The following is a 14,671-nucleotide window of genomic DNA, read 5'->3' as shown; positions in this document are numbered from 1 at the left end:
CCGTAATAGAAATACTTGAGTAGTAAGGGGAACATTAATAAACTCCCTCATCATCTCTTATATGATGTTGAGTTAGATTTTGGTATCTGGATCATTCTCCCTTTTTCCATTAAGTCATTGGGCCTTGTGAGATTTTTGGGCCATGCGATATCTTTGACCATACAAAGATCAAATTCGGTTAAAAAATTGAAGGAAATAAGTTTTATGGTTATGCAAATTCTATTGTGGTGTCCAACTATAAATTTTGACTACTTTTCAATTTATTTCCCTTCTATTTAAAAATATATATATGTTTTTTCAATTTATTCTAATACATTAGGCCATTTTCACTAAAAACAACTCCAATTCCCCGCAAAAACTAAAACAATGAACTCAGATTTCTATGTTTCAAAACAATAACATAAAAAATTTAACCAAAAATGTTATTCAATAATTTATAAAGAAATAAAGTTATGCGTTTACAGTGGATTGTCTTGACCAACATGACTCCTGCCAACATACCGTTTGCAGTGGACACCTTCATAATTGCATATGTTACAACTTCGAGGAACATAACCTTCAGAAAGATAAGGTGAAGAGGATTTACTCCAGGTTAGTGTGTAGAAATAAAAAGCCACATTTGAAAATTTAAGATTTCTATTAAATAGAACTAGTCATGCCCTACTGAGAGGAACCTCGATCCACTTTGATAAAATGTAGTTGGACGAAGGTTGTCATGATCTACATTCCGCTGTAATTCACACATTCTACAGAAGAGTTTCAACTTGAAGAATTGTTGAGTGCCAAGAAGCCTGAAAGATTTGAATCTGGGGAAGTGATAGAAATCGAAATCTTTGAATCAATTGCCCAAATTGACGACGGGTAAATTGCTTTTCTTCATAGTACACATCTAAGCTCGAATAAAAAATGTGAATGCCCGTTCTTGTAGGAAGTATAGTACAAGATTTAAACCTTAATGTTTAGGGCTGATAAATATTTGTTTGTTTGCAGTAATTTAGTCTGCCCAGTCAATGACAATGTTCAGTGAACAACTCATCTTTAATGTGAAATATAAATTACTGCAAACAATGTGCAATATAAGTGAATTGCATTTTACCCATTAGTTTAATTTTCTAACCCCAACATCCTGCCTCGGACGCTCTGGTTGTAACTTTAATTGTAGATATTAACTAAAGTAAGTCTTGAGTCTTCATTGCAGGTATTGAAGAAAGTAATTTTTTTTTCTCATTACACCTTGTTACCATTCTTTATAGGATTTAAACCTTAATGTTCAGGGCTGATAAATATTTGTTTGTTTGCAGTAATTTGGTCTGCTAAGTTATAATTGGCTTCTCAAACGTAAATCCCCATTTCGAATAATCTTCACTCTGAATTCCTACATAACATAACCATCATGTTTATAGTCTTTTCTGATTTTAACCAACCCATCCATCAATCCAATCTTATATCAAAGTATTCAGTATAGATATAAAAATTTTTTTAAGAAATTTGATTTCATGTGATAAGTCAACCAAAAATAGGAAAATGCCCTATAAATTATACAGAAATATTAAACATCTTACTCACCTACGAAATTCCCATTCACAAACACATGAAGTGTATGTCCGTGACTATCCACATTCAAGATTGGTTGGCTTCCACTCTTCAAAAAGGGTTCATATTTAGGGATATTGACACTGTATTGATAAAATACAGAATCAAAATCCTAACAAATTTAAGAATTAGTAGTCCTATCATCTCAATTACAGATTATCACAGGTTCTCAATACCTGATTGTGTACCATAGATAATCACTTTTATCTAAAACTGTGTTTAGCTGTTCTAACAAGCCCCGGGCAGAGAATTTGTCTTGTCCCCATATTCCAACATCTTCTTTGTGCCATGACCAGTATACAAATACTTTTCCTGTATCTCCACTTGATGTTGCAATAGGATGAAGGGACTCCATGCTGACCTGCTCCATTCCCATTAGGGAAGTCTGTATACTAACCTGTAACATTATATACACATCTGATTAGAGCTCCTCCTATATAACCCTACAACTTTTATCATCACCTCAGCTATTCTGATGACAATCAATATAAAATATCACTAAACTTCACAGCATTATAGATCACATTTTTGCAGTCCGGCAAGACATTGACAGAGTAAGCAGGTAGATTATAAGATTCTTCCTTGAATTGCACAGTCACATCCTGCTTCCTGTGGATGTTGCTGAGAAAGGAAACACATACACTAGAATGATTTGTAGAATATAGTTTTTTGATTGAAAATTTTTTAGTTGCTGAAATAGAAATGGATTATGATTCTACAGGTTATTAGAACATTTAATATAATCTTTCTATTTACCTGTTTGAATACCAAGTTTACTAGTGAACAGTTTCAGATTCTACCAGTACCTTAACATGAACGTTTCCTCCAAGAGCATAAAAAAGGTTGCATCGTAATTGAACCTTGCTAATCCTGAAAACGTCTCCAAGAACAGGAAAAATATTGTACTGGAATTGAGCCCTACTCATCCTGAAAAACCTCCAGGGAATTGAACCTTGAAAACTTTGAAACACTCAGGTCAAGTTGAAAATTCACAAACACTATTATTTTCCAAAAATTATTAAGGCATCAGTGAGTCTGATTATTTTTCTCTTTAATGATTTATCTCATGGTAGTTGTTGAGCCTTCACGACACGTGGGAAGCATACAGAGGCGAGAGAACCAGGCCATAAAATCTGATTTCCACTGCACGGAGGTCCACACTATTTCAGTTGAGGCCTTCTCTAAAGTTATATTTGGGAAATAATGCTCACGCTGATTTTAAGGTCAAGGGAAGCTTCTTTGAACGGTCTTGTACAATTTATCAAGGAACCACCATCATTGCCGAGGTATAATACCCTGTTTTTCCTGGTTCACATATATATGAAAACACAGACATAAAACATAATTCTCATGAATAACTTGTGTGCAGATGCGGCGTAAATATAGGGTACACTAGAATTCTTTGTAGAATATATTGTTGCTTAGATATTCAGCATAAGTTTGATGCCTATCGTATGACTGATTAGTTTCCATCTCAATAGCTTTTAAAACGACACTCCCTTGCAAGAAATAAATGCTTATTTGCAATGTAATAATCTGTTAATGAAAATTCACAAACACTATTATTTTCCAAAAATTATTATAGCATCTGTGAATCTAATTGTTGTTTTCTCTTTAATGATTTATCTTATGGCAGTTGTTGAGCCTTCACAACGCATGGGAAGCATACTGAGGTGAGGGAACTAGGCCATAAAATTTGATTTCAATGCACAGAGGTCCACACTATTTCAGATGAGGCCTTCTCTGAAGGTATATTTGGGCAATAATGCTCACGCTGATTTTAAGGTCAAGGGAAGCTTCTTTGAACGGTCTTGTACAATTTATCAAGGAACCACCATCATTGCTTAGGTATAATAAATATTTAGGTTTCAGTCACATTTTTGAATATAATTGATTGGTAGCACTTCTCCTGCTCCTTAACTTCAATCCAACTGCATGCGGGTTCCTTCTTCAGGGACGTGTTTTTCATTGTTGTCCTTACTTTTGCTGCATCATTCCATTTTCTAGCCACAACATAGACATTTTAAAGCAGAAAATATGTTGGTCCATTATGTGGCACCAAAGCAAGAATGAATTTTTTTATATGCTTTCCATGTTTTACATCACCTTGGACTCTACAAGTAGGAAGTAGGATTCATCCCCAAATTAAAATAATGAAACGATATTTTATTAATAAGATTCATTGCATATTCCAACTATCTAACATGACCAATAATATTCATCGTACAGACATAGTGGTGTGATACTATAATATCTATTTGTAAAATTGAAGTAATGGCAACCTTCACTAACTAGCCATATATGAATTTGTTTGGTTAAGCTTGCAATTAGTTGCTTCATAGATTCGAAGTGCAGATTTAAATTCTTTAGCACCCTTCACTATAGGATATGGAACTTCCTTCTATGAAAAAAATCGTAACCTAGCCACAGCTGCATGAGTAGCCAAGCTACTCTACGAGTTAATGATCTAGTGAACATGTCTATCAAGCATTCACCCTTTACCAACTCTAACATTTTATTGGCATTTTCGCTATCAAAAATGTTTTCTTTATCACCAAATTTGGTTTCCCCTTCCTTCTTTCCAATGGCCATGGCTATGAAAAAGGATGAGAAATAGAAAAGAAAAAGAGTGAATCTAGGGAAAAAGAAAAAAACAAAGGGGTCCATATCAACAGCTTTTAAGATGACACACTTTTGCAAGAAATAAATGTTTATTTGCAATGTCATAATGTATTAATCGTGTTACATAAAAGTATTCAATTGAATGACCAACCTCAAGGCCTTGGCCGAGTGAAATGGTATTCGCGTCTCCATAAAGTAGAGTAGCTACACATAGTTTTATCTCTTTGTGAAACTCTTTTAGATGCCCCCACTTTGGTTGCCTTATTGCCTGTAAGGATTACAGAGTACCATGATTATACAAAGGTCTATATTTTATTTGTTTTTAATTTGGAGAATGATTTTTATATATTATTTTTAGCTAATATGCAAGGCTGTGAGGGGCACATCTACTGTAAACGTCACTCAGAATTTACACTTAGCATCATATAACTTAATAGAATACCAATCACTTTACTACTTGGGCTAGACCATAATCTTGTAGGCACAGAGTACAAAAAATTAAGCAAATATGGAACAGACTACCAAAATTTCCAAATATGGACTCACAATGGTTCCTAGCTTTTCTCATTGTGAAAGGATAATTGAACCAAACTAATTTTTTAGTGCTTTACAATCATGGTGCATATAATCCCCCTCCTTCCCCCCGCCCCAAAAAAAACAGCACCCACACAGTTTCAGTGCAGATATCCAAGCCTTTTTAAGTGAAAGCTTATGCAAGAATATCTCATCAAATTTACAATAGTTTGGATGACTATTTGAATTTGAAATTTACTATACTTTAGATTGTAGCAGAGGCTTCTCATAGCAAATTATATTGTCCACACCCAATTGGATGCATCAACGAAAACCACATTCACTAATTTCGTCATAGATGAAATCAGACATTCCTATGGACGTTGCTGAGAAAGGAAAGAAATTCATGAAAATTTTTTGTACAATATACTATTGCCTGCATATTCAACATAAGTTTGATGCCTACCAGTCAGTGATTAGTTTCCATCTCAACAATTTTTAAAATGACACTCCCTTGCAAGAAATAAACATTTATTTGCAATGTAATAATATAATAAATATTTAGATTTGAATCACTTTCCTGAATATAATTGATTGGCAACACTCCTCTTGATCCTTAACTTCGATCCAACTGCATGTGGGTTCCTTCTTTAGGGATGTTTTTTTCATTGTTTTCCTTATTTTTGCTGCATCATTCCATTTTCCAGCCACAACATATGCATTTTAAAGAAGAAAATATGTTGGTCCATCATGTGGCACCAAAGAAAAAATGAATTTTTCGTATATGCTTTCCATGTTTTACATCACCTTGGACTTTACAAGTAGGAAGTAGGATTCATCCCCAAAGCACAATTTTATGTAATCTTGAGAAGCATTATGAAAGTACCTTACTCTGTTTTACGTGAAATTTTCTTGAGAGTTGGATTGTCCTATCTAGATCATTCTCCTCTTTTCTAGTAAGTCATTGATTGACATCATCCTTCAATAGGCCCAAGATGGATTGAACCCTAGCGAGAGGGAAATTATGTCGAAGGTTTTCAAATAGGTTGGCATTCCGGCAGGTTGGCTTGAGGGAGGGGAAGGTCAAGCCAACATCTTCGAGCTATCTAACATTGACATCGTTGTCAGCCTACAGGCAGTTGAAGCCTCAGCGGAACCAAGAAACCTCGATGACCTGCAGAACAGTGATCCTCATCAGAGGGTTAGGGTCTAGCAGCCAGACAAATAGATGCCAAACTTCAGAGGAATACCAGAGGAAAGCCAAGGCAGGCATTTGCAATCCCCTTTAGATCTTCTTATACATCACTATCAAATTCACATCGTGGAAAGGCAAGTAGCCCACCAGGAGCAAGAACAATATGACTCCACAGGACCAGATGTCGACCTTGGCTCCATCGTATCCCTTCTTGGTAATCACCTCTGGCGAAACGTATGCTTCCTTCAATTTCCCCATTTTGACAACCGCATTGAAGAGCTACCTGCAACGAATTCATAACTGTTTTTTGTGATCAAACGGTTCAACTTTCCTTAATCGTCTAACATATAATCTGAAGGTGCATAAGAATGAAAGAGGGGCAAGAAGGGGAGTTGATTTCAAAGGGAACACCTTACGGCATAATAATAAATACCAAGGATGACCTCACTTGTATTCTTCTTATTTGTTAAACTCAAATCATGATGGTTATTAACTCAAATTTCACTAACAGTTAATCCATTGTGACATTATGATATATGTAATAATAGATGATTACATTGAAGGTGTTCTCTCTATGGAGTTGGATAAGAAAACATTATTCACTAGAGCCAATGAGAACATATCATTTTCTTCCTCCTTTATCCAATCAATTTTGAACACATGGCGATAGTGCGGGTGCATTCTTTTCACCAATGGTCGCTGACAAGGACGTATGTCAATGAGGAATCAATAGGCACTTCAAGGCAATTAATGGAGGGATATGGCTCATTTTTGTAATTAATTTATTCGATCCCACAAACTGTAATTATAGATTGTGGCACTAATTCTATATTATATACTATTGTGTCGATCCCATAGGAACCATACAAAAAATGAAGGCCCTCTTCTCTCGAATGGCTTGTGGTTTCGTTTCCTTCATGAACGACTCCACACCCTGGCCAACACATAACTCCTGCAACTTTTCCAATGTAGGTTATGGAATTTCTAGACTTTCTTCATGTTATCTACAAAATTCAGTAGTTTGTTCTTGCTAGAATTGACATCCATGGGGAAATACACCACTTGTACCTACCTACTGCTATGAAAATTTATAAGATATTATCTTCCAATCCCATACCCTTGTATTTTTCTTCTTTCCCTAAGTGCATTCATTTCTTTTGGTCGGAATCTTCAAATATCAGTGAGTTGAAAAAATTTATTCCAGCTTGTTTTACGCTGTTGTGAGTGGGACCTGTGAGGTCTTCAAGAGAACATGAAGGTACTCACGTGGTCGCACTAGTACATAAAGGAGGGTTTTAAGACAATATTTGAGACAATTTTTGGGTAAATTGTCTTAACATAAGAAAAAAAACTAGTGTATGGTCTTAAATATTATCTTTAAGCGGGTGTCTAAAAAATTATTGTCTTAAAAAATATTGTCTTAAAGATTATTTCCTTAAAAAATATTGTCTTAAATATTATTTTCTTAAAGGTTATTGTCTTAAAAAGTATTGTCTTTGTAAAGAGAATATATAACACAAGCATTATTGCCTCTTAGGAGACAATTTAGTTTTTGTCTCTCTAGAGATAACACTCGAATTATAGACAATATTTCTTTAATACTAGCTATTGTCTCTCTAGAGATGATAAAAAAAATATTTAAATACGACTTTTGTCTCTTTAAAGACAATATAAAATTATGAATTCAGAAATATCTCACCATTGAAATAAATCGATATAAAAAACATTTAATTAAAAATGAACTACAAAATTGTTGATTAATTCATGTTAGTTCATAGTGGAATCGAAACACCAATCTCCTCCTTGTAAGGAAGACGATCTTCCATTGAGCTAGCACGCTTTAAATAATGATTGAATATTAAATATCTAGTGGTTAAGCTGGTACAGATGCCATGAAAGTGTGTAATGATGGATGTAGTGAAACAATGATCATAAATGTCCATCCTACTTATGGTTTGTTGATGTCACGTGGGTAGTGTACTCCTTTGGGGAGAAATATTAAATTTGACTTGTAATATGCTGGAGTCCCTATGTCCATAGGGAGACCCTATAGATTATAGAGGGAACCCTACCTATTACACAAATTCTCTCGTATATATAGCTGATGAGATGGGTGAATATCTAATGAGTCTTAACGTTAAGCCTATGGAAATTTCTAAGGATTTGATGAATGAGGATGAGAGACCTAAGCCTTCCAGTCTATGGAATATTACTTTTGATCTGGCTTCTTCTAAAGATTGTTTTGGGGTAGGCATTTTTATGGTTTCACCTGTGGGAAATCATCATCCTTTTTCCTTCATATTGGAGTTTTAATGTATCAACAATGTGGTTGAGTATGAAGTCATGGTGTTGGGTCTTAAGACTGGTAGGAAGATAGGAATGCTAATGCTAAATATTGTGGGTGATTCCAAGCAATATATCAATAGGTGAAAAAGCAATTTCAAGCTAAGCATCTAATACTGAGGTAGTACAAAAAGAATGTATAGGATATGTTCTATTTCTGCATCAATATATATATCTTTGTCATCAGTCATGAGTACACAATATCAATCTACGACTGATCACCAATGTCCCCCATGTTAACTGCATAAAAAATATGATGGTTGAGTGAAAAAATCGCATGGAATACATCATATGTGTGTTGTGGAAACATCATGTATACACAATACATCAGGGGAGGAGTATAACTCTGACTATGGCCCTCTCCCTCAAGAGGATCATTTCTACTACAAGCCCTATTTGCATCTATATCCCATGCCTCATAGGATCATTTTTGAGGTGGTGGTCCTTACTCTCATAACTCTAGCACTGCTCACTGTCTGTGTTGTCCCTGACCTCTTCCTACCTTACCTGCTAGCCTCCTTATATCACCCTAGATCACTATGTAGGCTCTCCTTCTCTCTCCTTAGCTAGATAATCTTCAGGTCCCTATCTACTAGCATTGTACCCAACAGAGCTATATCTGTGCCATAGTGTTTTATGGCCTAAACTGGTTATATCTCTGGTACACCTATACTGCAGTCACTAGATCTATGGCCACATGTGTGGGTTTGTATATGTTTAATCTCAATAACCATCTAAATAATTTCTCTTTTCTGAATCCTATCTTACCAAATTGGCCAAAATATTTTCAACTGGGTGCTCTAATTCAACCTGTCACAAGTAGGGTGCAACATTGAAATGCATTAACTAGACTGGTAATAACAATTTACCTTCACTGATGAACATCTAGTGCACAAGTCTTTTTTTTTCAACTGCTTAAAGATTGATTCATTACTCTATTGTGGCCACTCCATAGACCAAGTAGATCATCAAAAGTGAAATATGGTGTCTATGACCTGTGTGAAATTTTCCTCCCAGGTATAAGATAGTAAGACATTTAGGCAAGGAAAATTAATATAGGATATGACAAATTTACAACCCACATCTACAATTTACATCCTTAGATATTTTCACACCATCATTGACAATATTAGAAGAACCATAGTTCCTTTCCAAAACAATAGTTTTTCCCTTTGGTCCAAGGCTGACTCGGACAAGATTGACCATCAAGCTTGTTGACACCTGAATTCAAGACGATTTGGAAATATTTTCAATATATGCACAATGAAATGATGGAATATATGTCATACCAAACCTACATACAAACAACAAATTAACATAAAATGTATATGGATAGAGAAATATCTACCACAATAAAGTTTTATGTGAAAAGAACCTTCCTTTAGATGGACTTTTTTTCTCTCACCTACAAATTTTTTTGTTTTTGGCACATCTTGATTGAAGTACAACTCCTTTTCCATAGTTCTTGGATTGACTACCTGCTTTCTGCTACGTAATCTTTTGATCTACCTTTTGCTTAAGAAATTGAAGGAGATGGGCGAAAAAACAAAAAAAGAAGACAATTGCCTGACATTTTTTTTCAGATATTGCACCTCACATTCTCTCCTTTCCAATGTTACCCATGGAAATAGTAGTGGAAACTGTTGTCATACTAACCATAACATAGGCCATCTTCCCTTATTTTGAATAAATAATTAAAATATCTTCATATTAGCTATTATTTCACAAACATGAGCGCCAAAGAAACAAAAAAATGCTTGTAACTAACACAGTAAATAGCCATTAAGGCTTCTCAAAAAATCTGTAGCATCATGAAAGACATAGCCTAAGAGAAACCCAGCCACCATCCTCATATTAAACAAAACATGTTTTTATACTTGCACTCTTATTTCGCAAAAATAGACCAAAGCTGGCTAAATTAATACTATAATAAAACAATATGAACCCACTTCTGATATGCACCCCAAGGTTCGCAAGTGAGCCTGATATGCACCTTCAAGATTGCCAAGCTAAAGTATAGTCACCAAGCTTGAGGTTTCATATTTTTTAATTTCAACATTTTACCTGTAGTCAATACCACCTACAACGTTGTTGGCATACTCTAGAGAACAAATTCAAGGTTTGATTATGTTTGCAAGTGAACCTCCTCCTTGGGGAGCATTCCATACAAAGCCCAATCAAGATTGTATGAAGGGATGTGTCCTACCTAGCCTCCTATTTCTAGTGACATGTTTGTGATAGTAAATTTATGGAAAACCCAATAAGTTTTGTTCATTCTATGCTAGTATATGATCAATCCCAAGGGATATTCTCTTAGCAGCAACCTCCTACTAAGCATTTTCATGACCCATTCAGACAAAATCTGCACTCATAAACTTGTTGAATGCCTCAGCATCATCCAGCTGGAGGGATTAAACTAGGGAAGCCTTCTTCTAGGCCATCTTTTCCAAACTCTACTAGAGGTGTTCACCAAGTAGAGTGTGATGGCATTAAACCAAGCAATAAAACAATGAGTTAAAGCCCAACATGGATGACTGTTGCTAATGAAAATAGTCTTAATTTTCTACATAAATACACCAACAATTTGAGGGCTAGTTGACTCTGAGCACTTATCGAATTAATAAGTATAATTCCCATTGAAATAACTAGGCTAGTTTTGCATTCACTTAAGCTCAGCGATATTATGAATTGAAGATAACATTGTGATTCAGCATTGCATCGAATTAACTAACAAGAGAATGCTCGACAACTAATCCAATGATGTGGGTGTTAGGATAATATATGGTTGTAGGTAATTGAATGCAAGAGCATTGTCCAATGTAGTTTTATATAGCAAAATTCACATCAAATTGAAGCTATTACACAACCAAACTCATTTGGATAGCTATTAATATAGAGACAATAGATTTTTACTACAACAACCCAAATTTAAAAACAAAAATTCATTTGAAAGTTTATTTTTCTTTGGAAATTCTTACAAAGAATAAGATGTACATTGAGATTTCATGTATTGTTAATCAATCACAATAATTACAACCCTTCATGCATGGACATGCTCAATTTTCACTTCCTCCTCCAATCTTCAAGTATGATTTTCTTCCTTAGGTTTTTCTTGCTATTGCCCTTTTTCTTCATTTCCTCTCCATAATTGTCTTCATTGTTTTTGCATAAAGAAAAATTCTCTATTAATGAGCTACCTTGGAAATCCAACTATCAGGAGGATTCATTTTATTGAGGCCTTTTTGCCTTTCAACTTCAATTTGGTTGATATTCAATCCTGAAATCAACTGCAACAACATGCCACATTGTGACAGATGAAAACACAAAAATAATTTGACAAGAACTTTTGACCCTTAATATGGAAATCAACCTCAACAATATGGAAGCTAGAAACGGAAAAAAACTTTAAAACAATTTTATTTTCAGCTTTACATAAAACATATGAAACCATCATTTTAGGAATTTCTAGCATTTTGTTTGGAATTAGTTTGCCCATGCATGCTGTGAAAAGCGAAAAAAAAATGGGAACTACTTTTAGATCTCAAGAAACAATGGAGAGATCTGATCATTCTCTAGGATGTAATATGTTCACATTAGGGGATTAAACCCCAAGCAACTACTTTGATACATAAATCTATTACGCACTCTGAATGGTATAAAGAAGCAATTTGTTAACAAACATGTTGAAGTTACAAGCCCCTCAAGGTATTGTCCATAATCATCCTTTCTAAAGTATTGACACCCATTAACATTTCTTTTGGGTGTCTTGTATCATTCATTATATGGACTTTTCAGAAACACTTTCCGATATTTCAAAATTAGATAAAAATTGATTAATCCTATGAACTCAAAGTACCAAAACAAGACTCTCCAAACTATGCATATTTGAAGGTAAAACTATGTAATTAGTAATTCTTATGAATGTTTCAAATGGCGATTCTATGGAGCTTTAATTTCACTTATCGCCCAACCTGAAGGAGAAATATCTATTCTAGGGAAAATCCAATTGGTAGTTATTGATATATATGAACTTGATGAGTTGCACATGTTGAATGTAATTCTGAAGGGGAATTGCTAGGTGTATTATGGAATCCGATGATAGAATTTAAGGTGCAAACTAACATGGCTCACAAGGTGCATTATAATGAAAACCTTAATGATATTGGTGATGAACTCAAGTCATATAAAGTGAAATTAGGCACTAAAGGAAAGGGAACCAAGAGCTCTATTTTATTCTGGTTTTCTATATAATTAGAAGTAGTTAGAAGAAAAGTCATCTTACATATTAGGATTTTACTTTACATGTAACTATGACAAACCAAATGTGTAAGTGTAAGTGTTTCTGGGGTACCAAGAGGTAGCCTTAGCCCATGTTAGGAACCTAGTCGAGAAGGGGCTAGGGTCACGGTAACCCTATGCATGGATGGTACAACACCACATACATATTGACGAACAATGGATGCGACATTATGTTGTAAATGGTTCTCAAAAGTGAATTGGAAAGCAATTGTCAATACTAATATGAGGTTTCCAGAGTGCCACCATAATCAAAAGATGTTTAATCTCCTACTAATCCAATTTCAAGGGAAGATGCAAGGTCCAATGTAAGGTTTGGACTGGAGACATCTTATATGATTCATAAGACAATTTGTAAAGTGACGCAGGCCACCATTGCAATCACTCAATGGAGAAAGTGAACGGTCAAATCTCATTAGTGTCCCTACATAACTTGAAGAAAATGCAGGCCCTGCTTATCTGGGCATCCAAAATTCACAAGCAAATTAGCTTAATGCCACGTAGGCCCAAATTTCAAATAATCTATATCTCCAACTCAAACAGAAACATCTAAGTGTGATTATTTGTGGGGTGTTTTTCATACTCTTCCAAAAATATGAGATCTTTTAATGTTTCAACCCCCGAAGATCTTAGCAAAATCCAATACTTGCCAAAGATTTAAGGTGAAATAATTAAAAAAACATATTTGAGAAAGCCCTCATTTCCAATTTTCAGATTATTTTCCACGGTAATAACATGACACGAGTTGTATTAATGTAAAGATTAGATCAATTAAAGTTTTCATAGTAGAGACAACCATAATAGATTGAACTTCGAAGATTCAACACAGATCACTATAAAGAATTATGAATAATGTGCAATTTAGTACATTGTAGATTTAAAAGTTTCGAACTCATGATCTCTAGTATAAGGTTTTAAAAATAATCATAGTTCAGTGAAAAAATATACACATCGAAATCTTTTGGGCATGGACATACCTGTGATGGTAGCAAGGTCTTCAAGGGACTATACAAATACCAGGCCAATCCACAACATTCAAAGGGAAAATTCTACGAGTCATTTTACTTGTTAGAGTCACGATTTCCGTTACACCAAAACCCACAGGTGTTAGTAAACAGACACATCGCAAGATTTAAGCACATGCCACGAAACACACAGGGAGCGTTGGATTAACACCACCATTAACAGGTAGTGCAACAATCTCCCCCCTCAATGCGAGCCAGGTGTGTTTCAAACTCGAGACCTTTGGCTTTGATACCACTTGTTGGAGTCACGATTGTCGTTACACCAAAACCCACAGGTGTTAGTAAACAGACACATCGCAAGATTTAAGCACATGCCACGAAACACACAGGGAGCGTTGGATTAACACCACCATTAACAGGGAGTGCAACAATAATTTTCACCCCAATTTTCATCCAAGCAACTAGAATCCTTACATTGTCATAGACTTGCCACTACTTCACCATTGTTTATGAGTTTCTTTAAGAATAACCCAAGCTATCTTGTGTATGTAGTAAAATCGAAGAAGACCGACAATGTCCCAGAAAATCAATCGAATGAAAAGTGTAAAGTGTAAATGGGGACTATCTTGTTCTTGAAGGGCAACAAGAATACCGAATTTGACCTCAAGAAACTCAGATTGGTGTTGTATCTCAAACTAGAGAGAATAACGAGGACATTGGGAATGGTGATTTTGGATGTTCGCTAGGATTGGTGGTTTTGGATGTTTGGATTGGAGGTTTTGAATTAAAGGAGGCACATAAATCATATCTCATAATATCTTGAACCAACATATCATTGTCCCCAATGGTGACCTTGCAAAGGATTATCCTGCAATAAGTATTCTCGGCAACACCCACACTATTTGTCAAAGAAAAAATAGAAATTATAGATAAAGGGATACCATTGCTACATATGTACAATATAGACAAAGGAAAATCCTTCTCAATCTAGTTTTTCAATTTCTTAGCAACACATGTTTCAAAAATAGCATTCATGGTGGTACTCCTTAGAATACCACTAGCTTTTGTTCTCTCAAACCCTTGATCACCTCCTAGAATAAGTAATTTTTTATAACATTTCTCTATCCTTTGTTTGCAATTTGCA

The 14,671-nt window shown here is 35.0% G+C and overlaps 1 protein-coding gene across 1 annotated transcript; it reads right to left on the bottom strand.

The window, feature by feature from the left end:
* Positions 1-1,313: 1,313 nt before the first annotated feature.
* LOC149193561 (beta-galactosidase 8-like) lies at positions 1,314-6,181 on the bottom strand. The gene is made up of 6 exons (XM_089407357.1): positions 6,030-6,181; positions 5,840-5,902; positions 2,103-2,214; positions 1,770-1,990; positions 1,567-1,676; positions 1,314-1,375 (listed from the first exon to the last, which is right to left on the bottom strand). The coding sequence occupies exons 1-6, from the start codon at positions 6,179-6,181 to the stop codon at positions 1,314-1,316; spliced, it is 720 nt and encodes a 239-aa protein (XP_089263483.1).
* Between the last annotated feature and the right edge of the window lie 8,490 nt (positions 6,182-14,671).

The sequence above is a fragment of the Pinus tabuliformis genome, chromosome 2_2 (genome assembly GCF_031772625.1).
Source record: "Pinus tabuliformis cultivar Carrire ecotype Pingquan chromosome 2_2, CPIR1, whole genome shotgun sequence".
Classification (NCBI taxonomy): domain Eukaryota; kingdom Viridiplantae; phylum Streptophyta; class Pinopsida; order Pinales; family Pinaceae; genus Pinus; species Pinus tabuliformis.
Note: the sequence above shows the minus strand (reverse complement) of the source record. Positions and strands in the feature narration are given on the sequence as shown.

Excerpts from the sequence above, each read along its gene's own strand:
- LOC149193561 (XM_089407357.1), bottom strand. The coding sequence starts at position 6,181 with ATGGGGAAATTGAAGGAAGCATACGTTTCGCCAGAGGTGATTACCAAG. Across the intron at positions 1,991-2,102 it reads AAAATGTGATCTATAATGCT|GTTAGTATACAGACTTCCCT; the intron begins GTGAAGTTTAGT and ends ATAATGTTACAG. Across the intron at positions 1,677-1,769 it reads TATCTATGGTACACAATCAG|TGTCAATATCCCTAAATATG; the intron begins GTATTGAGAACC and ends TTATCAATACAG.